We start from the raw sequence: 24,783 nt of genomic DNA on the forward strand, positions 1-24,783 counted from the left end.
AAAAAAAAAAAACTTTTAACAGCAGAAACATTGATCAAAGGCGGCAAAACAAACTCCGTTCACATATTTCTATTATCCCACACATTACACACACCTTTAATATCACTGCGCACAGAAAGGAAGACACGGATACAAAGGTTTATTGTTTTACAGTACAAAAACAAAAACAAAAAAACAAGATTTTATTAAAGAAGCATAAAAAATAAAACTCTTGATACATTTCTTATAACCGTCAAGTCAGCTCAAATTATACGTGTATACAATTGTTCCAGCTCACGGTTAAAAGGTCCATAAACTTTCAAATAAAATATATTTCAATTTTAAATTTCTTCAATAATTTTTTCTCATTTTGTTATAAATTGCCTATATGTTGCACACAGGAAAAAACAGAAATATGGAAAATAAAGATAAATTTGCTGTAATAAAAGGGTCACATTATAATCTGGGATATTTATGTCAAGGTAAGCAAATAAATTGTAAAAATAAAATGTGTAAAAAAGTTTTTTTTTTTTTTTGTCTTTTCATTTTTAGAAAATTATTAGCTAATGCCTCATGGCTTCAAGACATGCAGAGTTTAACTTACAAATAATGATACATGTTTTAAAAACTACATTAAGTTGTACTTTTTGAAAACAAATCCCAATGATTGTATTGAGGATATTTACAATTTAGGCCTGAAAGTCTTATTGAAATAACTTTTGGTTCTGCGTACAAAAAGGATTAAAGCGAAGAACGTAAAAAAAAAAAAAAGGAAAGGAGAGCAAAAGTTCAGGGCAAAACAAATGATTCATGGGAAAAACAGTGTCTGTCGTCGTTCCAATGCAAAACTGCCTGAGATTCGCCTCAGTTAAACCCTGTTCGAAGGGAAACGATTCAACTTCAGGTCAAAAACCACGAGTGATTCTTCACTGACCTTCATCGCCAAAACACGTCACTCACACACACACACACACACACACACACACACACACGTGGGAAAAACTAGTCTTGTACCTTTACACTAACTCAGATTCTGGGGAAAAACCGGCTCAGATTTACGACACGTCTCTCTATACAAATACTCTCGTCCGAAGCGATTCACGAATCTGGAAGAGCGGAGAAGGTTCGTCACAATCTTCGTTTCTCGGCGGCGAGTTTCGCCACCAAGGCACCGTTTTCTGGCACTATCGATCACTTCAACACGCCAAAGAAAGGAGGAAACGGCGAGTCAAATGAGGAGTAAAAAAAAAAAACGAGTTGCGTGATCTTTAGAGAAAGAAACCTGTACAAATCATGCAAACCCAACAACAAAACCTCTTTCATAAGATGTGGAGAAGTCCCTCACTGAAGTGTACGGAAGCCCTGCGTGATTTAGCTGCCACACGGACTCAGTCGGGACTAAACATCCTGTTTATTAGCGTTTCGCGTACGCGGGATGACCTGAAGTGTAGTGTGTGTAACCGGAAGCCCTTTAGAGTGTGAATTCATGGCTTGTCACTCACGTTAAAAAACCGTTCATCACGTTTAACGGCGGGAACCTAAGTGCGGGAACGCTTTAACCTCTTACGAGGGCCGGAAGACACTTTTACTCCAGCGAAAGAACATTTCAATGTGTCGCAGTGCACAAAAAAGCGATGGCTCTCACATACACACACACACACACACTCACAACAAAGAGAAACATTCGAGTAAACTTACAAAAACCTCTTGATAGAGGGCGCCGTTCACAACAGGTGAAGTTTCCACACGTCCACGTTTAACTGTGAATACCAGCGACCCTGTTTCAGGAGTGTAGATTGTTGGAATGAACTAACGTAACGTGACGTTCGTCCCAAAACATCAAGGAGCGTGAATGTTTTTAAGGTAGTGTGGCAAAAAAAAAATGCACGGTTATGATATTTATAACATGTACTATTCTATCAGAGTCAACATCAACTAGTACGTCAGATACGTATAAATATTAAGCATTAATATCTCTGGTGTTTTGGTCTAAATGAACGCAGTCTTGCGTTTCACGCCGCCGCCGTCGTCGACTGCATTTAAAAACAGAATGCGGAAAACAACAAGATCTTTAGAAAATAATTTAAAAAACGACCACAGCGGCGGCAACCCTCTAAAAACAAACGCATTAGACAAAAAGTGCAGCGTAAAATACCTGCGAGTAGAAAAAGTCAAGAAGCATGAATGGAAAAAACCCCATATGAACATGAACGGCTAGGATTACGCAAGTACTTGAGTGGGTAATAGTCATTTTCGTTTCATCATCATCATTGTTATTACTGTTGTCAATAAATCAGAATAGTGTCATCATATCTAATAATTACTCAGTCTTTAATAGTTTAGGAGAAGATCCGGATGCACTGCGAGGCAGGAATGTGGCACACGGGACACTCGGGCTCTTGCGACTGGCAGATTTGCCCGGCGCAATCCATGCAGAAGAGGTTGTGTCCGCACGGGACTAGCGCAGCCGTCACTTCGCTCTCGCAACACACGTAACAGTCTCGCGGCACCATTCCTGCCAGGGCGCCCGCTTTCAGACGACCCAACATAGTAGAGGCGACGCCAACGCCACTGCCGCCGCCTTCAGAGTCAGTTGGCGAGCCACCCGGGAGCGAAGACCCCGAGCAGGAGGAGTACCCGGTGGTGCTTCCGCCGCTACTGCTGCTGCTACCGCCTGAGAACGACCCGCCGCCGCCGCCACCGCCACCGCTCGTCTGCAACCAGGAGAGGGCGCTAAGCGGGTCGCTTTGAGCGCGGCGAGCTAGTGGGTGGTCCGGGTCGGGCGATAGCCGCGGGGTTACGGCGCCGTTGCTAAGACCGCTGCTGTTGCGCCGAACCGGCTGCTGTTGTTTCGCGCCGTTCACGAACGGAGCCCAGATGTTAGCGGCGCCGAATTCAAAACCCAAATCTTCGGTAGTCGCCGGCAAATTCGGAGTCGAGTCGCCGCCGGCAAATGAGAAGCTGCCGCCGGCGCTGCTCGTGCTAAAGGGGCTTGTTGGGCTTCCGGCGTCTGCCGCGCGGCGCGTCACAGAGAACGACTCCGCGGCGTTTGATAATGACATTTTGCGTGTGGATTGGTGAAGTTGCGATGGCGGAGGAGGCGGAGCCGAATGAGTCGCGCGCGACCAAAGCGCGCCGCTAAACCCGAGCGCCCCGAGCCCTTCTAAACTCACATCCGTCCCATTGCTGTGGAAGTCGTTATCGCCCTGGAGGTCGACGAATGCGCCGGTGCGTAGCGTGATGTGCGTTTCGATCTCCTCCCGCGCGCGGTCGACGTTCTCCGGCATCCCGGTGACCTCGAACACCGGGTCTTTCTCTCGGCTCGGCGTCACGATGTAGGTGTGCGTTTGCTGCTGGATGCGTTTGATCGTGGCTCCTTTGGGTCCCACTACTAGACCCACGACTCTGTAGGGAACGCGCACCTGGATGGTGGTCTGTCCCGGGAGGTTTGGCGGGCCGGGAAGGGAGCCGCTAGTGCCGGGTCCGCTAGCGCCCGCTTTGCAGCGCGAGGCTCGTATCATGGAGAAGTGCTCGGCTGCTGAGATGATCTCACGCTTCGCCATCTCCACGTCTTCGCGGCGACCCGTCACGATGAACACGGGCTCTTCTCCTCTCACGGGGGTTTTGATGTAGGTGTTCGTTTTCGCACGCAAAGCTTTGATCTTGCAGCCTGCAGAAACAACGAGAGAAAAACATTACATTGTTGAACTAGAAGCAGGGCTCCTACTAATGTATATCAGCGACGATATCGAGATCGCTGCTTTAACAGGGTTCGTACAGATAATGTTAAATAAAATTCCAGAACTTAAGGACTTTCTCAAGCACTACTTTTTTGGTTCTGAAGGACTACAATTAGAGATCTCACTTGTTAAATAATATCTTTATTATCTTCAAATTCTGTAAATGGATAAATAAATCAAAACTAATGAAACAAAATGGTACAAATAAAGTGCAGCGGATGCAATGACTGTAGTAAATTTAACCACTGAAAGGATACTATGACTAAGATATCGCTTTCTTATTCAAACTGATTTTTTTCCCTCATGAATATATGATTGACCTGAAGAATGAAAGATGTATCATATACCTGGATATTAATGAGCAATATCACACTCATAGCCATGCGAAATGCTTCTATATCTATATTGGACGGGCTGGAGCGTTCATTTTGTGTGAAAAAATTGTTTAATCAATAAAATTAATCACTAATTTCACATTTTCTTTCAATAAATTCAACCACTTTTAAAGTACCTTTTAATAAATATGGCTGTTTTCGGGGGTTTTCCAGGACTTAAATTTCCAAAAGTCAAATTCAAGCACTTTAAGCATCTTGTACGAACCCCGTTTTAAAGATTGAAAGATTGACATTTTAACATTGAGCTCATTTTTTTGTAAATTTGGAGTGCTGTCCGTACAGAGAACAACGACAGAAATCGGTGTTGCCTACACCGTGTTATCCTCTTTTTAAAATTTGCACCCTGTTGACTTCAATGGGGCAAGTTTTAAACCTGCTTTTAGCCTCTTAACATCCTTGATGTGTCATTACAAGTGCACAGGTCATGTGAGTGATTCCTTCAGAGTCAACAGGGTGCAAATTTTAAAAAGAGGATAACACGGTGTAGGCAACACCGATTTCTGTCGTTGTTCTCTGTATTGACAGCACTCCAAATGTACAAAAAAATGAGCTCAATGTTAAAATTGACCGGAGTTCTCCTTTAATCACAACAACAAAGTTTGACAGGCGTCTATGTCAGCTGAGAAGATTAACGTTACAAAGATTAACCGAGTGTTTTATTATGTATCATAGCAATTACTTGGCTTTGTTTAACTCTGAAAGATGAAATGTGGAGTTATCTGCTTTTGCCACACACAAATATATATATATACAGTGTTTCCTCTATGTTGATTAGTTAATGGCGGCCCGCCACGGCAACATTTTTGCCGCCACGGTAACGTTAGGGCTCTACAGTGCGACCATTTCACTCGCATTTGCGCCTAAATATGTCTGTGTGCGATCATGAAAAGATATTTAGGCGCACTTGTGCGACTGACCCGATCGAAGATTTTTTTTTTGGCAGCCGCCAAAGCGGTTTTTTCGTCCCGCCAAAGTCTCATTTGACCGGTGTGTAATGTAGATAAACTGCTGCGCTTGTGACAGCTGGGCGCATGTTTAAAAGAACGAGAGAGCGAGAGCGAGAGCGCGCGCCCTCTGGTCGCGTGCGCGCGAGCACTCTCTTTGCGAAGCAAGGTTCCACGTTTTAATGAATGGTTAAACGACTGATCTTTCCAACACTGAACTCACGAGACGTCTGAATCGGTGTATAACAGATCGGTAACACTTTACAATAAGGTTCCATTTATTAAACTCTAGTTATAACTACATTAGTTAACATTAACTTTTAATAAACTGCACTTCTACAGAATGTATTAATCTTTGCTAATGTTCATTTCAACATTTAATAGCCTACATTATTGAAATCAAAAGTTGTATTTGTTAACATTTAGTTAATGCACTGTGAACTAACATGAACAAACAATAAACAGCTGTATTTTTATTAAGAATAATAAAGATGAATACATTCAGTAACATGTATTGCTCATGGTTCATGTTAGTAATAAACTAATGTTAAATCAAACCATATTGTAAAGGGTTTAAAAAAAATCATTTACAGAACAAATAAGAACGTAAGGTGTGCTTACCCCCTTTAGTACAGCCTATATGGTTAGCAAGATTTAGCCTTAATAAACTACAGCATTTACAACTGAATGGTAGCCTATTCAATTGTAGATGGTAGAAAATAAGACTATTAGTTAAAATAAACTTTTTAATGCTACTTTTTCTCCCTGCTTTTTTATATTGATATGATTATATACCAAAATAATCTATAAAAGAAGGATTTTATCTTACAAAGCTATGAAATCCAGAGGTAAAATCACAGCCTTTTTTTTTTTTTTTTTAAAGTGTTGGCCACCGAAGACCATTTTTGACCCAGGTAAAACCCTGCAGGGCCAACAATGTTTGTGTGCGGACATTCACACTTAAAGCAAGAATCGCTAGTGAGGCACGAAATGTATGAATTTAGTTTTTTTTTTTTTTATGCAATTTATTTATGACAGCCAGTGTAATTGTTTTTCTAAAACTGAAAATATTTAATGTTCATAAGGTAAACTTTTGTCACACAATGTGGCACAGTAATATTGTGTCGTTAAAGGAAAAAAAACACAAGTGCTCCTAATAAAACAAGTTACCATAAAGCCCGGGCTGTACGAAAGCCGTCTATCAGCAGTGATTGTTAAAGTGTATGTCGGAGAATCGCGCGGTTGTTCGGACAGACCTGCCCCCACTGCTAAAAAAAATCCTAAAGGAAACACTGTATATATATATATATATATATATATATATATATATAAAAAAAATTCTTTCAAAGAACTTTTTTTTGTTATTATTACTTAAAACAACTGCAGTTTGATTGATATTCAAATGCACAATATATATTAAAAAAAACATGATATATGAAAATGAACAAGAACGGAGTTATCTGTTTTTGCAAATAAACTCATGTGTTATAGAGTTCATTTGCAAAAACAGATAACTCCGTTCTTGTTCATTTTCATATATCATGTTTTTTTTTAAACTGGGAGAGGGTGTGCAATTTTCAAAGAGTTTAATTAAACTTTCATGTTATATATTTTTGCATGTATTAGTGTGAGTTAATAAACGTAACTGGTTGTGTACACTTGGCACATAATATCTAAATATTGATTAATCGACCGATATAGCCCTGAATCGAATCGAAACGTAGAATTTTTTGAGGTATCGGCAAATATTGTATCGCTGGCTGAGAGAATCGATATCGATATCGTATCGTGATTAACTGTCCGATTTACACCCCTATTGTGCATTTAGAGCGCATGCTTTCACTGTGTGATTTAGTCTATTAAAATGCATTTAATGACTTATATTTAAATCACTTGATATAGTTATATATAAATCACATTATACATAAAATATTCTCCAAATATCAGCATGATTACAAATGTGATTTTGATTTTATACAAGAGTTCAATAAACAAGAAGTTAATATTAAATGACTTATATTTTAGACAATATTGCCGGTTTTTGCTCCATTTCACCAACACAAATAGTTCCAGACAGACAAAGGACCGTTTCGCACTTCTGAGCAACACACAGTGGCGTTTCGTTACTGAATGAACGAATCGGTTGAATGAACGATTCTATGACTCACTTATTAAGAGTCAAATGCTTCGTTCCGTTTAAATGAATCGGTTGAATCTCAATGACTCACTCATTAACAGTGACTCGCTGCCACCTGGCACTGGCGGTATTAATTTCACATTTAAAGTATGTTTTCATTTTTAAAATCATTTCAAATATTCAACATTTCATGTTTAAAACATCAAAACATTCTTTTTTCATTTGTAACAGCAGTTTAAATGCATCTAAACTGCAACGATTAATTTTGTTAATACTGATTTCATTTGATTAGTAACAGCCCTATTGTGTCTTATTAATCTAATTGAATTTATTGATTAAATGTAAGAATTTGACAGATATTCATGAGATAATGCTCCATGAAAGTCTATGTACACATGTAAGATAATAAAAATCCATGCTTAAATTTATCATGGCGTATTTTAACTAAATTTAATACAAATGCAGTTGACATTAAATTGTTTCAGCAGAATTCAAAAGTCTTTATAACAAAATTATGAAGAATATTAATGTACTCACTAATAAAATTATTTAAAATAATTGAGACAACATGGTATATCTGTTCATTTTTATTTAAATAATTTAAATAATCTAGCAAGAACAAAAGGTTGAATAATAAAAGCAAAAGGGAATTATGACATACATTTATATATTTTAATCATTAATAATATACTGTAATTGTTATATTCAATAACATCAATAACAGTGACACTTTTTTTCGATCAAGTGTAATCAATTAAATAATGCCCAAATAAATATCCGTAAGTAAACCATTTAAAATTAAATAAATTTAATATATATAGTATAATACTTAACATATAACATTAATTATTAATTATATTATACATTTTTAGTCGCATGCTTCAGTTTTTAAATGAATCATGAAAATGACATGATTTAAATTAATTAACAATAATAATTAAATTAACATTTTGATAGACAGACACACACATATACATTATACACATACATATAATTTTTTTTTTTTTTTTTAACTAAAATTTACGTAAAATGTTTATTTTAGGCACCTTTATACAACACATTGTACAATAATTCCAGTATATTATTGATAATTAAAGCCAATTACAGTGACACCTCATTGACTACCATAAATCAAATTGCATAATCAGGTCACATGTTGTTCAGTCATGTTCTGCTATATGCTATAAAGAATTATGAAGATGATGAACTCATTCATTTTTATAATTAATTTGTCAAATGAACTAACAAAAGGCAAAATGTTAAATAGAAAATATTTAAGGTGTACATAATACTTTAATATAACAGCTCCAGTTTATTTATCCGAGCCTCTATGTGGTTCTATTTTTATCTCTATGTATGGGTGGTTGTTCTTTATTGACAACTCGTGTTGCATTAAACTGTGCTGTATAAGAATGAAGAAAATATCATCGTCAATAAGTGACTCTATATTATAGTTTTATCGATCACGTGATTCCATTGTTAGCAAACAGAGGCGCACTGTTCCTTTAAATCCGCGAGGCTTCTTCCCCTCAGCCAATGGCGCGCGTGCTCGGTGACGTCATAGCGCGAGCCTGAACGCATGGCAGTTCAAACAAAGAGAACAATGCCGCTCCGGGCCAAAACCTCGCGACTCGCGCATAAATCACACTTGTTTTACACAAACACACATAATGCATGCACTCAATTTAATTATTTTAGCAGGCGCGTGCATCAGACGGCGCACGCGCGCTGAAACACGCCTGAGTGTGGCCCTGTATACTTGCATAACCCATATCCTCACATGACCCCAGTGCATGCAGAAGAGCGGATAACGCTCAGCTAAACGCGATCAGAGATCAATAATCAGCAGACAGTGAGATGGGCGTGAGGCCCGTGAATCCGCATCGGTCGATACGAGTCTCTTTTGTCTGGTTTCGAGCGCGAGACACGTCCAGACCCCCTCCTCCCTCTTCAAACCCCTCCTCCAACACTAACAACAGAGCAGGACATCCATCCGAGCCTCCATCGACACACTACCGATGTCTATACAGAACAAATATCGGCCAAACCGAAAAAAAGTACGAAAACACTAACGCATGCATGCAAAAACAATAACAGAAACATAAAGCATGTGCAACTGGCCGCGCGCTGACTGCTTATAACGCTTAACTATTGTTCTGGTGCTATTGCATTGTTTATAATGCCTAGGAACAGAAAGGGAGACTAAATCTTAGTAAATATTCAAATTTATGTTTTGCATGCAATCTCAGACATCAATAACACTGTTAAAGTGAGGATGTCCCTATTGTTCGAATGCAGTGCGTTTATTTTCTGCTCTCGTGGAACAAAGAAAAGGTAAACATTCACATTTTCAGTGCAATTACGCGATGAACACTCCCAGACACGACTGATACTAGTGTAAGATTGAGTTTTTATTGTTCAAATGCATTGCATTTGTTGTTTATAATCTCTCGGAATATAAATCATCTTATTAAAATATTAATAATTTGCATGCAAATATCTAATTGCAATGCTTTTTTATTATTCAAATGCATTGCATTTCTTGTGTATAATCTTAGAACATAAACAAATAATCTAGTTAAAATGCAAATAACAACTTGCAATGCTTTCCTTTTGTTCAAATGCGTTGAAAGTAGTTATTTGCATGCAAAATATGATTTTAATAACGGTGTATGCTATTATTCTCTCTCTAATATATATATATATATATAGTGAGAGAGAGAGAGAGAGAGTTTATAATCACTTGGAACATCCACAAATATTATTATTAACATGCAAATGATTACTTGCAACGCATTTAAACAAAAGGAAAGCATTGCAAGTAGTTATTTGCATGCAAACTGTTATTTTAATAAGCACTTGTGGTATAAGCAAGAGACTATAAAGAAATGCAATGCCTTTGAACAATGGGAAAGCACTGCATGTGTTTGGTCTGCCACTGATCAATCTCAGACAGCATTGGGACGTGCTCCTATTGTTTATGGGCACATGTGAGTGAATGTTGCAGTGAAGTTACCTTGTCTGCCGACGATCTCCGCCACATGCTCTGACGTGGGCACGGGCACACACTCGGTCATGTTGACACTTCTCTTGCGGAGCACCGAGCTTTGTTCCCCGAGGATGGAGGAGGAGTGCGGGCTGGCCATGTGGTACCCGTACTCCGGAGAGGGCGAGCAGGAACCGGGAGATTCCCGCGAGCCGTTCGCGTGCTCGAGCATCTGCAGGTCCACGTACCCCCCGGGACCCCCTCCGTTACAGTTCTCCCCGGCGGTCCCGTCCAGACAGTCCACCTTGTCCAATGACATGCGTGACAGCTGATCCAGGGCGAAGCGAAGCGCCTCCTGATGCTCCTCGTCCCGGGACTCCTGCTCGCTCTCCCGGGCCCCGGTGCTGCTCACAACCATCTCGTGATCCATGATATCGGGATGAAACAAGGGACTGGGCATAGTTATCCCGCGTGTGCATCAGACACCCAAGCAAAACTAGAAGAAATAACACATTTAAAGCATTAGAAGTGACACAAACGGCTAAAGCTCGTGCGCGTGTTGTTTCCCAATTCGCGTCTCTTTTGTCTTTATTGTGAGCTTTAGCTCCGCGCGCGCGACTCACTTACTAACGGTTATATTTCTTGACAAGCGGCCGTTGTTACATATAGTTAAAGCACGTGACCACGACACTAAATCGGTTAAATAGTGAGTTATTTTTTTAACGAGAGATATGAACGTTGAAAGCGAAGTGTTGTTGTTGTTGTTAGCCGAGCCGCTAGCCGGAGATGATCAGTCACATTGTCGCCTTTGTTTGTGGATCTCAGGCGCGCGCGCCACGCGGACAATCAAACCGGGCGTTACGGAAACCGGTGGAAGAGAAAGTCACGGTAAATGCCGTGAGAAAGCCTCACCTTAAGTCCTCCCGCGCCGCTCGCCGCTCTTATCTCGTGTTTTCTGGAGGATGAGGGTGATGATGATGCTAACCGCTAGCGGAGCTGCTAATTGTTGGGGGGCGGTTGGAGAAAAAGTCCGTTTTAAAAGCATCAATAAAAGAAATCAAACTCCAGCGCGCGGTAAAATCACGCGTCCCGCCTCGACGCCGCTCTGCTCATTGTTTTCTGGCCGTTTTCAACGCGAGAGAAGAATAGAGCGCGTTCTCCCGTTCCTCCGGTTCACCGTCTTTGTCTGTCTGTGTGCAGACGCACGCCACGCTCTCTCTCTCTCTCTCTCTCTCTCTCTCAGCCGTCTCTCGCTCGCTCCCTCTCTCTCTCAACCGTCTCTCTCTCTCTCTCGCTGTCTCTCTCCCTCAACCGTCTCTCTCTCTCTCTCTCTCTCTCTGTGTCGCTTACTCGCTGTCTCTCTCCCTCAACCGTCTCTCTCTCTCGCTCACACGACGCTGACGTCACCCAGCGCACAACAATGGGTTCAAAGGCCACGCGCTGCGCTTCTGGAAGCGAGTATTTGTTCCTAATTTAATAAATATATAAAGGATGCATTTATAGTATTGTGAAATATAATTGCGATTTCAAAAGAACTGTTTTCTATGTGAATATATTGTAAAATGTAATTTATTTCCTGTGATCAAAAGATTTTGTAACATTATATTCACTACCGTTTAAAAGTTTGGGGTCATTCAGAAAAATATATTAATATTAATTTAGTTTTTATTCAGCAAGGACGTATTAAATTGATCAAAAGACATTTATAATGTTACCAAATATTCTATTTCAAATAAATGCTGTTCTTTTGAACTTTCTACTCATCAAAGAAACCTGAAAAAAAAAAAAAATATATATATATATATGTGAGGCTGTTTTCAACATTGATAATAATCATAAATGTTTCTTGAGCATCAAATCATCATATTAGAGTGATTTCTGAAGGATCATGTGACACTGAAGACTGGAGTAATGCTGAAAATTCACAGAAATTACATTTTAACATACATTCACATAAAAAACAGCCATTTTGAATTGTAATAATATTTCATAATTTTGCTGATTTTACTGTATTTTTGATCAAACAAATGCTTTTTGCCAAGACTTTCAAAAACACGCATTAAAAGTAGGGCTGTGAAACGATTAATCGCGATTAATCGCATCCAAAATAAAAGTTTGTGTTCCCAATATATGTGTGTGTACTGTGCATAATTATTTTGTATATATAAACACACACACATACATGTATATATTTAAGAAAAATGTGTTATTTATATAAAATATTTATATTTAATACAAATTATATATATATATATATGCATACAGTATATTTAAGCAAATATTTCTTAAATATATACATGCATGTGTGTGTATTTATATATACAAAATAATTATGCACAGTACACACACATATATTATGTGAACACAAACTTTTATTTTGGATGCGATTAATCGCGATTAATCGTTTCACAGCCCTAATTAAAAGACACCCTGCACACGTTGACGTGTTGAAAGACTTTTATTTGCCATGTATACAAAATGATCTCTCCTTCAGCTACGAGGATCGCATCCTCAAAAGTGTGTCTTGCAAATAAAGGACAACCAACATACAAAACCACGTGCCCTCCATATTTCATATATGATATCAAATAAGAAAAAAATGTAAGGGTGTGAGTAAATCTATTAAGTTAAACCGTGGCTGTGTGAAGAATAAGTGTAAATCACAATCAAGTTTTGTCCTGTAACCATCAGGTTTTCAGTCCATAATCATAAATCATCTGATCTGATGTGGTCAGAAAAGCTCCAGAAATACAGTCTTTTTCACTGAACTTTAATGATGTCATGTACACAATGGATACAAGGCTTGATGGGGAAACACGTAAAAGCACCAACGTAAAAGCTAATGTCAAGTCTACGCTCAAACGGCATCGTAACAAAAGCTAAAATGTAAAGAAACGGGGAAAAAACTGAGCACCATATCTGTACCAGCGACCACACAACAATATGCACGGCTAGTACAGTATTTCAGAGTTATTATTAGTCATAAAAACATGGCATTTTTGTTGCTTATGTGTAAAAAAAACTGATTTGTGTAAAACTGATGTTGCATGATCTTAGCTTACAATGTCTGAATAAAACAAAAAAAAAAAAAAAAAACACCCGAAACCTCAGTCGAACCTAACGGACACACGTGATGGAGGACGTCAGAAATCTGATATACAAAAATAGAGCAGTTAAAGCACATTTAGTTTTATAAAAACTGCTTGAAATGTTACGGGAGTAAACCGTGAAGTTTCACAGTCGAGTTAGAGCAGAACGTCGGGGAGAGAGGGCTTGTTTTCTGCATAGGGATCCGCTCCGAGTCTTTGGGTTTGTGTCGGGGGGGGGAATACTGTCGTCCAGGTTGTTCCCGTCGCCACCGATCAACCCTGCGAACACAGAGAGAGAGAGAGGAGTGTGAGATAAGAGTGTGTTCTCCTGCCATCATATGAGGGACAAGGGCTGAACCCTCTTCCCTTAAACTGCTCTCTGTACTTTTTTTTTTTCATTGTGATATATTTATGCATAATATGGAAATGTAAAAAAAAAAAAAATTTTTTTTTTTTTTTTTGTTCACTTTTATTTATCTACCTGTACGCAGGGGCGTAGTTTGTGGGGGGGTTGGGGGGGAGATAACCCCCCTAATATTTAAATCTATGCATTACAACCCCCCCAATATTTATACCATGATCACATGAAAAATATGCAGACCCAAACTTCAACCCCCCCAATGTTCAAACCAAATCTACGCCCTTGCCTGTACGTATATGTTGTATATGTCTATTGCTTTGGCAATATTGTGCTATTTTACACAGTCATGCCAATAAAGCTCATTTGAATTGAATTGAATTGAAGAGAGAGAGAGAGAGAGAGAGAGAGAGAGAGAGAGAGAGAGAGAGAGAGAGAGAGAGAGAGAGAGAGAGAGAGAGAGAGAGAGAGAGAGAGAGAGAGAGAGAGAGAGAGAGAGAGAGAGAGAGAGAGCATTACAATCAAACAACATCACTTCTTAGAGGGACTGAAGAACTTAAGTTTCATTTCAAACGCTGAAGAAATTATGGTATATTGCAAGGCTGCACTGGTTCTCTAAAAGGCCCTATCACACCTAACGTGTTTTTTGCAGTGAGAGGCGCCTTTTTCAATTGTTTTCCTATGGCAGTGTGTGTTCTGTGCGCTGTTTATGCGCCCCAGCCGCCTCGCGTTTTTGTAGTTGGAAAAAAAAAGCAACTTCGAGCTTTTTTTGTGCGCTTGCGAATAGACTGACAGGACAGCTGACTCGCTGGTAGGGTGGCCATTTCCATAACACCAAAAAGGAGGACGGGGGGGGACGGGGGGGGATCTATATACATAAATCATATGTATATAGCCTACAATAACATTACGATGTCCAGCAAGCGATTTAAATAGTACATTTATCAGTGGTTGTACAGGTGCTGGTCATATAATTAGAATATCATCAAAAAGTTGATTTATTTCAGTAATTCCGTTAAAAAAGTGAAACTTGTATATTATATAGACTCATTACATGCAAAGTGAGATATTTCAAGCCTTTATTTGTTATAATTTTGATGATTATGGCTTACAGCTTATGAAAACCACAAAATCAAAATCTCAGAAAATTAGAATATTACATGAAATCACACAGTAATTACACAGTGATACCATGGTCATTGAAGCAGGTTTTGGTTATTTTGGCAGTGTGGGCAGGTACAAATCCTGCTGGAGAATGAAGTCAGCATCTCCATAAAGCTTGTCTGCTGAAGGAAGCATGAAGTGCTCTGGAAATGTCCTGGTAGACGGCTGTGTTGAGTGGACAGCACAGTGGACCAACACCAGCCGATGACATGGCTCCCCAAACCAACACAGACTGTGGAAACTTCACACTGGACTTCAAGCATCTTGGATTGTGTGCCTCTCCATTCTTCCTCCAGACTCTGGGACCTTGGTTTCCAAATGAGATGCAACATTTGCTCTCATCAGAAAAGAGGACTTTGGTCCACTGTGCTTTATTAAATCCAGAGTCAACGCAGCCGTCTACCAGGACATTTCCAGAGCACTTCATGCTTCCTTCATTTTCCAGCAGGATTTGCACCGGCCCACACTGCCAAAATAACCAAAACCTGCTTCAATAACCATGGTATCACTGTGTAATTACTGTGTGATTTCATGCAATATTCTAATTTTCTGAGATTTTGATTTTGTGGTTTTCATAAGCTGTAAGTCATAATCATCAAAATTATAACAAATAAAGGCTTGAGATATCTCACTTTGCATGTAATGAGTCTATATCATATACAAGTTTCACTTTTTTAATGGAATTACTGAAATAAATCAACTTTTTGATGATATTCTAATGTTATGACCAGCACCTGTATATCAGGCAGTGTGCATTTTCTTTTGGAATTTCGCCGGAATGAATATAGTCTCCACAACGGATTGAAGCACGTGTCCGATTGAAGACTGTGAGAACTGTGAGCCATTAGAGAACACAGTATCTGCCCCACTGATCGCACACGCACACTTTGAACACTTCATTTAAAAAAACAAAACATTTCAGCGCTAGATCGCCTCTTATTTAACAAACGAGCTAAATGAATGCTCTGCTAGTTAACTGGAGATGTTTTGTTTATTTGTATTGGTACATTCGTGCCGCGAGATGTTTCAAAAGTGATGGGGACATGTCCCACCCGCAAATTACGCCTATGGAAATACATAAACAAATAATGAACGCGAAAAATACATAAATACACATTTCAGTTCTTAACACTTGTGTTATGTTGCGGGTCAATTTGACCCGTTTAGATTTTCTAGTTGTTGGAAATACTGGTTAACCTATGTTTTTTTTCTTGATATTTTGTGACTTTTTCTCATTTATCATGAACATGCATGCAACGTTTCAACATGCTGGTGTTTTTTGACATATACAAACAAAATTACTGTTCCTTTCGTGATGTTCGCGGGTCAATTTGACCCGCATATTTTAACGCTCTAAGGCAACTGTACGGACCCAAAATAATAACATTTCTTGGTTATATTTTGTTATTTTATTTTTTTACTACCTTATGAAGCTAAAAAGATTGGTTTTCCACACTTATTTTAATACAGAAAAATATTTTGTCAGCCACAGATGGTAAAAATTACCTACCTATTACCTATTTTTTTACATATACAAACAAAATTACTATTACGTTTGTGATGTTCGCATTTCAATTTGACCATCATAGGCAGCTATTCAAAAGCAACTGTACAGACACAAAATAAAAACATTTATTTTATGTATGTCAGGGCATCAACTCCAGTTCTAAAGTGTAAGTGTATCTAAAAGTGCTCTAACCCAAACCAAACACACTTGAAAAAGCTAAATCATGGTGTTCAGAATTAATTGCAAATTACAAATGAAAATTTTTGACAGACACAGATAGTAAAATAAGCTCTCATTTATATATTGAAGATATCTGAAATATATTGAGACTTCGACATAGACAGCAGGAAAAATTAGCTCAGATTAATTGATTAATTGTTCAGTTATGATGTTCTAAGCAAAAAAAAAAAAAAAGTTAAAAAAAAAAAGTTAAAAAAATGTATATGCAAATATATATAAATATAACGTATATTCAAATTTTAAATAGTTTTAAAAAATGGTTTAAAAACATTTTCATTAAATCATATCTTAAGATATATATTTTTTGGAATATTTGACAAATGTTGATATTAAAAGTTTACAGTTTGAACCTGAATCTTTGTTGTTTTTCATACTGTGATTTTTGAGGAATTGTATTGAATCCAATGCGGGTCAATTTGACCCGGACCATAAGGGGAGTGCACAGAATTCCAACATAACACGAGGGTTAAAGAAGTTCACTGCAGCAGCTAGGGTCATCATGGCCAAATTTGTGCTCTTTTGTCCATTCCAGATTAAATGAGGTCTGACAGCATGTGGACTTACGTTTTTAACCAATGATATATCAGATATTTATTTGACACTGCTTTCAGCCAATCATTTGTTTGACCAGAGATGTTACGGCATTAGACGCTATGCTGCTGCAGCCCAATAAAGATTCTAGAGCGAGGTTTTTTTTGCAGGAATGCGAGATCCGATCTGTGATCCAGATACAGAAGCCACTTGATGTGGACAGGCGTAAATGCACCGTGTCCTGATTGGCTAATAATCCGATCTGCTTGATTGCATCACGGTGATCACATGTTAATGCCAAGTGTAAACGCAGCCTAATATAGAGCTTTGCAAAAATGAAAAATATACAGACTTTTGCGTGTGCACAAGCAACTTTTCCCATGTGCATGATATTATAATTTATCATTTTTTGTTTTATACTGTCTATAACATATTTCCTTTGTGTGCCACTGCCATTTTACTATGAAGAAAACGAGAGTTTGGATGTGCATGAATCTATAAAGATCTATTTGCTCTAAATTTGGCTTTCGTATACCTCTGTATACCTCTAATAATCACGGCCTTACGTCCGCTTCAGCGCATTGGGCTGATAAAAAGTGCTCAAATGTTGGATTTGGTCAGAGCAGTTGGTCTAGTATGAGGATGAAGCGTGAGGCTTTGTCTATGGCTCTGCTCACAATAAACACTGTTAGAATTGAAAGAAGAAGATAAGCATTTCTCTGCACCTGCAAGGATGCTTTAAAACCACAAAAGTGGTGTAATAAAGGGGGTTTTGATCTTGTGAAATATGAAAAAGTCCCTTTTTGTATGGGACAACAAACAAAAATCCACATTTTTATAATTTTTTACTGTTTTTTCATAAACCATTAAACATGGCATATGACAATGCACACTGAGCCCATCAACACAGACTTGAGCCCTATTCGGACGGGACTAGTTTCACAGGGGGACGTTAGAGAAATGTCTGTTTCACAGACGTACTTTGAGATTTTAATCCTGTCCGAATCTGCCATGTCTGTCTTTTTCTCACACGACCTCTGTAAAAATTCCAGAGCAAATGACCTACTGTTTTTCGTCAAACTCGGCGGTCCTCAGAGAAATCTAATCCCGTCCGAATGCGAATGTCTGTGATTGCCGAAAATGTTTTTTTCCAAAACGCTTTTTCTTGTGTGTTTTGGTCAACGTGAAGTACCGTACAATCTCTCGCTATCGCGCCGGTATTCACGTTTCTGCTTTTTGCGCACCGATAATGGATGTAGATGTGTTCGGTACACTACGAAGAAATAAAAAAAGAAATCAACAAGAAAGAGCCAAATCACGTAAACTGTTAAGACTGGCTACTGTAATATCAGTTTCAGGTAAGATTACTTTCATTTCTGCACTTAATTACATAACGTGTAAATTATAAGTTAAAACTTTTTATTCCAGTGGGTTTATAAGAACCCAGTTCTATAAAATCATGATGATAATGTATGTTTACTTTTTTTATACTATAATTTTTATAAAATGTTTACAAAACACTAAATACGTTAGGAAGTTTTACTTTAAATATTTCAAAGTGCTTAATTTCAAAATACATTTGATACATTTGACCATACGCAATCCACGCATTCTGAACACGTGATCTTCTGCAACGCCCACATGTAAAACACAGACACTCCTACCTCGGTAATAAACACGGAGATGTTAGTCCCGTCCGAATCCGTACATGAAATCACAGACGTAGGTTGATAAGAATTGTAACTCAAACGTCGTTTGGAAAACTAGTCCCGTCCGAATAGGGCTATTAAGGGTTAGTTCGCCCAGAAATGATCTCTCAGATTTAATCAAAAATATCTTAATGTGTGTTCTGAAGATGAACGAAAGTCTTACAGGGTTGAACAACATGAGGGAGAGTGATTACTGACAGAGTTTTCATTCCTGGGTGAACTAACCCTTTAAATTCATTAAATATGACGCACTGCCCTACCGAAAGCCAACTTTTGAGCACTTTTTACTGTTGGAAGCCTTTTAATGAACCCTTGAACTTGGCAAACAAGATAATGCACACATCCGCACTGGACCATCAGCCCATTCCCCGACGCGCATGAATGCGTTGAACCGGACATAATGCCGTGATATTAGAGGTATACGGAGTTATACGAAAGCAAAATTTAGAGCAAATAGATCTTTATTGATTCATGCGCATCCAAACTCTCGTTTTCCTCAAAGTAAAACAGCAGTGGAGGGAAATATGTTACAGACCAGGGGTGCCCAACCCTGCTCCTGCCGATCGACTGTCCTGCACAGTTCATCTCCAACCCTAATCAAACACACCTGAAGCAACCAATTAAGGTCTTCAGGATCACTTAAATTAAAGGCAGGTGTGTTTGATTAGGGTTGGAGATGAACTGTGCAGGACAGTCGATCGGCAGGAGCAGGGTTGGGCACCCCTGTTATAGACAGTATAACGGAAATTGTAACAAAAAGTGAAAAGTGAAAAAGTTTCTTATATTTAGAGTACACGAAAGTGTGTATATTGTGGGTTACGCTTTACTTGGTAACACTTTATTTTAGATGTAATGTAACATGTTCTTACTGTAGTAAAAAAAAAAAACCCAGTAAATTATGCATAAAACATGTTACTAACCCTAAACCAAACTCTAACCGTAATTATATAGTAAGTAGGGATGCACGATATATCAACCCACCATATCGGTATCGGCCGATATATGTTCATTTTTAATGTTATCGTTATTGGGCTGGTAAGAAAATTTGGTCGATATATTAAAGCTGATAAATAATGATTATTTCCTCCAGCTGAGACGCTTCAGATGCGACTGTTCAACATGAAATATGATTGGAATCGCTTCAAAAAAGGAAAATACAGTAAAGTACAACATGTCTGTCATATCGGCTACATAAAATTACAATGAGAACATCATAATTGTGTGTTTGGGACGTGGCTTTTAATGGTGAGACTTTTGTTTTTGTAATCAGGCTCTCAAAAAATATATAATAATTTGGATTAAGATTTATCAGCTAATATATCAGTTATCGGCTTTCAAATTTAAAGAATTATCGGTATCGGCCAGTGTTCATATCAGTGCATCCCTAATATTAAGTACATGTTGTTAATTAATGTCACTCAGTAAATGTATAGTAACATTGTAACACGGAGACCCTTTATTTTAAGGTGATGTAGTTACATTGTACTTACTCAAATAAGTATCGAGTGTAATATTAATTAACTATACTTGTAATTATGCATCATTTACTGTTATTACTATAGTAAGTACATGTAGAAACATGAAACTACATCAGCCTAAAATAAAGTGTTACACAACCTTGATCTGTTTTTGTTTAGTCAGGTTTAGGTTGACTAAGTGTCTGGGCATGTTAGTCTAGTATTAGTCAATGAAACCTTAGTCACATTTTTATCATGTTGCATAATGGTTAAATTTATAATAAAAAATGAGTGCATTAACTAATCTTAATGGTTACACTTTATTTTAAGGTGTCAGTGTTACAGTGTAATTATATATTTAAGTAGAGTAATATTAATTAACTACATGTACTTACTATAGGGTTAGGGTTTGGTTGAGGGTTAGTTGCATGTAATTATGCATAATTTACTGTTATTACTATGGTAAGTACATGTAACATGTAACAAGGACACTGTAAAATTAAGTGTTATCATCTTAACTTTTGATTTAAAAATAAAAATATTAGTACCTTTCGAAATGAACATTAACTGAGATGAATAAATGCTGTAGAAGTATTGCTCATGTTAACTAATGCATGAATTAAGTTAACTAATGAGACTTATTGTAAAGTGTTACCAGTATTTTAAACAGAAAAATTGCACATTTCTACAATCATTAAAAAATTAAAGGGACATTGTATAATTTTATAAAACTTCTATAATCTATCCGTAAAAATACTAGATGGATTGTTTTAATTGCAAAAGCCTGATCATCCTCGGGTGAACCGTTTCCCGAAGGAAGAATGATTAGTTGTGTCTCTTACAGCTATACAGTCTCTCTATACAGTCTCCTACAGCTATACAGTCTCTCACAGCTATACAGTCTCCTACAGCTATACAGTCTCTTATACAGTCTCTCTATACAGTCTCTTACAGCTATACAGTCTCCATCTCCTCATCGTTGGACTCTTCCTTCGGGGATCTGGCCTCTCCGGCCTCCTCCTCTATGTGCGCGAGCATGTCTGCCATGAGCGCCTCCTCCAGCCTCTTCCTCACGCTAAACACCAGATCCTCCTGCTTTCTGTGGAAACAACACCATCATTCAGATCATCTCAATCAACCATTAACACATTCAAATATTGGTCATGTTCATTAAAGGCCTTCTGGAGTTTCCAACACAGATTACTCATTTACTGGGTCACACTTTACAATAAGGTTCATTAGTTAACACGAACTAACAATGAGCGATACATTTGTTACTGTATTTGTTAATCTTTGTTAATGTTAGTTAATAAAAATCCAGCTGTTCATTGTTAGTTCATGTTAGTTCACAGTGCATTAACTAATGTTAACAAGATTTCAGTAAAGTATTAGTAAATGTTGAAATTAACATTAACAAAGATTAATAAATGCTGTTGTATACGTGCAGTTCATTATTAGCTCATGTTAACTAATGAACCTTATTGTAAAGTGTTATCACTAAACCACAGACACAATTATATATATATATATATATATATATATATATATATATATATATATATATATATATATATATATATATATATATATATATATATGGGTCATTGACGAATAAGGTTTTTAAAAGTGTAAAAAAATAGAATGGAGATATAACTATATTTGAAACCATTTTTTTAGTTTACCTAGGTGTTAACAATAAGATTTTGTGGTTTGTACAATCAATTAACACTGTTTTTTGTCATTTTTTACAAGATGGAAAAAATGTCACCAAAAAAGTCATTCGGTTTAACCACTGATTTGAAAGTTAAAAACTGATTTGGCATTGATGTTGAGATAGTATATAGTGTGTATCACAGAAGAAATATTTTTAAAAAATGATCACTGATCTCATAAATGTAATCATTTATTGGACTACTCTAAACACTCACACATATTCAAGTAAAACATTGCACAGGGAAATGTAAAAAAAAAAGAGCCTTATCTGCTTTATATTTGTATTATTGTAGTTCCTTTAGTTATTAAAAACAATATTATTCCATTTAAATATTTACTATATCGGTTTTACCGAATGACCTTTTGACACTTCAAAATCTTTAAAATACCTTTATATGTAGTAAAATATAATTAAAACCTTTTGGATTCAGTAAAAGAGATCAAGTTGTACTACCTTACATACTTTTGTTTTTTTATTATTATTAAGGCCTTTGGACAAAAAAATGACCCGTCACGTCATTGACCCATATATATATGAAGAGTTCAGATGCAAAAGCCTCTAAGTGCCATCTGAAATTTTCTTCTAGAATGATAATTTTTATAAAGCTCGTGTATATATATATATATATATATTTTTTTTTATTATTATTTTAGTTGTGTTCGGGTCATATGCTAGTTAACATTATCGCATTGGACTCCAACTCACTGACTTTACTACTGGAGTATGGAGTTTCACTAACAGAGAAGCCTATGGAGGAGTGAGACAGCTCTCAGATTTCATCAGAAATATCTTAATGTGTGTTCTGAAGATGAACGAGAGTCTGACGGGGTTGAACAACATGAGGGAGAGTGATTACTGACAGAGTTTTCATTTTTAGGTGAGCTAACCCTTTAATTATCATTGCAAGTAAGCATAAAATACAGCATATTGCAAAAAAAGAAGGTATTTACTGTGAGAAACGGACCTCGGGTTCAGGCTAGAAATATAACCGTAATGGTCGGGTCGGGTTAAATGATTTTTCGGGTTCGGGCTTCAGTTTAAAGCCGGTGTAGACCTCTACCAGCAGTGTGTACCTGATGTCTTCATCGGTCACCATGAAGGCTTTGCAGAGCGGCTGTGTGGTGTTGAGCCAAACGCCGGGGTTTTTCTCCACAGCGGCGGACAGCTGACCCGTGATGGGAGCCGAGCTCGTGTGCAGAGCGCTCGCCAGAGCCGAGAGAAGCGTCTTATCTGAGTAACCTGGACCAACACCTGCCGGGTCAAACATCACACAGTTTACAAACACAATACTGCATTACTGCGCACAGAATTCAGCGCATTTCTGTAGGAAATGATCAGAAGCTCTTAGGCAGGGTTGGGAATCGAAAATTTATTCCAATTCTGGAATTTCGGTTCCTCTTATCGATTCCTTTGTGAGCATTTCATTATGACTTTAAACCATTCAAGTGCGAGACGACTCGTGCGCTGTTTTCTGTGTGTGTGTAACTATACTGGGAAACTCTTAAAGTGACAGCAGCCTAATATTCCTGCTACCGTCTATATAATAACACTAATCAAACAACAAAAGACATTTTAACTTGACTGAATAACTTTTCTAACTATATTTGTAATGTATATTTTATTTATAAAGTGCAGTGTTATTTCACATTTGATTACAGTTTCTGTACCTGAAAATCTTATTTTAATCGTATGTTTGTTCAGTTGTGTCGATTGCAAATGTTTTATTTGTTCTTTTTTAATTACTGAGTGTTTACTTGTCTTTAATAATGCTTGAAATGTATATTAGTTAGGCTGGTTGTTCTTGCTATGGTGTTTTTAAACCACAGGAAAATAATTATTGTGTAAGTGTTCTTTAGCCTGTTGATTTCTGTTCATGATATTCAGCTACAATTAAATGTTTAGCAATAAGACTAAATATGAATAATGTTTTTTTACCTTATTGGAATCGGATTTGATAAGAAGAATTGAAATCAGAATCGTTAAAATTAGGGATGTCCCGATCCGATCCACGGCATCGGTATCGTGCCGATACTGGCCCAAAACGCTAGATCGGATATCGGAGGGGAGAAAAAAAATTATCCGATACCTATGATCCGATACCCATTAGGGGTGGAACGGTACGTATTCGTACTGAACGTACGTTCGGTGCATGGATTTACACAGAGAATACACGGTATAAAAATAAATAAATCTCACGTGCACATTAATTAATGTAATACGGAACTAACGTTACTGATACGCGCATATGCGGGTTCTTTAGGGACACCTAATCTGTAGCCCGCCTTAGCTCTGAACGCGCGTCTATATCGCTTCAAACGCTCACATTATACGCGCGCGGCGCGTCCTATTCGCTTTGGACGCGCGAATGGATTCAAACTGTTCAAGCATCGAACTAGACGCGATAGACGCAAATTTGACGCTCTATTCGCGTTTAGTGTGAACGCAGCAAAATGACCAGGCTGCGATGTCAAGATTGCAATGCTGGAGTGTGTGTGTGTGTCAGAGAGAGAGAGGCACGGGCGCGATCGAACAGTGGAAACATAAAAACATACTCCGTCATTTTCATACAGGACATCATTAAAACTGCAAAAAGTGTTTAGCCTACTTATATTTGTGTAAAACACAACATTGTGCTTTTGTCAAACTGTCAACTCTTGTCAAACTGTAACTGTCACCCAACCAAAATCTCTCACACACACACACACACACACACACACACACACACATACACGCTGTTTAAAAGCAAAAATGATCTCATCTTTTGGACATTCATCATTGCATTGGTTTTCATTTCTTGTCCTAAAACAGAGCACTAATCTGTTTATTTTTAAGT

General features: G+C 37.8%; 2 protein-coding genes across 6 annotated transcripts in view; both read right to left on the reverse strand.

Moving 5' to 3' along the window:
* Positions 1-24,783, reverse strand: part of mbd3a (methyl-CpG binding domain protein 3a) — a 177,048-nt gene that overhangs the window by 144,989 nt on the left and 7,276 nt on the right. For 3 of the 5 annotated variants that reach the window (XM_079876942.1, XM_079876941.1, XM_079876938.1), the window contains exons 5-7: positions 23,024-23,201; positions 21,189-21,335; positions 13,152-13,549 (exon numbers count right to left, since the gene is read on the reverse strand). In XM_079876942.1, the coding sequence (XP_079733068.1) occupies positions 21,191-21,335; positions 23,024-23,201 (323 nt within the window). In that variant the 3' untranslated portion in view covers positions 13,152-13,549; positions 21,189-21,190. Of the gene's footprint in view, positions 1-13,151; positions 13,550-21,188; positions 21,336-23,023; positions 23,202-24,783 lie in introns of those variants that run through there. The other 2 variants (XM_079876940.1, XM_079876939.1) reach the window with 1 other exon arrangement.
* On the reverse strand, positions 125-11,564 carry LOC307161948 (RNA-binding protein MEX3B). The gene is made up of 3 exons (XM_079876922.1): positions 11,094-11,564; positions 10,212-10,677; positions 125-3,649 (listed from the first exon to the last, which is right to left on the reverse strand). Exons 2-3 carry the CDS (start codon positions 10,639-10,641, stop codon positions 2,319-2,321), a joined length of 1,761 nt encoding a protein of 586 aa, XP_079733048.1. The 5' UTR covers positions 10,642-10,677; positions 11,094-11,564; the 3' UTR covers positions 125-2,318.

The sequence above is a fragment of the Squalius cephalus genome, assembly GCF_949319135.1.
Source record: "Squalius cephalus genome assembly, chromosome: 7".
In the NCBI taxonomy this organism is placed as follows: Eukaryota; Metazoa; Chordata; class Actinopteri; order Cypriniformes; family Leuciscidae; genus Squalius; species Squalius cephalus.

Coding starts and splice junctions, on each gene's coding strand:
- LOC307161948 (XM_079876922.1), bottom strand. CDS start 10,641: ATGCCCAGTCCCTTGTTTCATCCCGATATCATGGATCACGAGATGGTT. Junction 3,650..10,211: donor GGAGATCGTCGGCAGACAAG/GTAACTTCACTG, acceptor TTGTTTCTGCAG/GCTGCAAGATCAAAGCTTTG.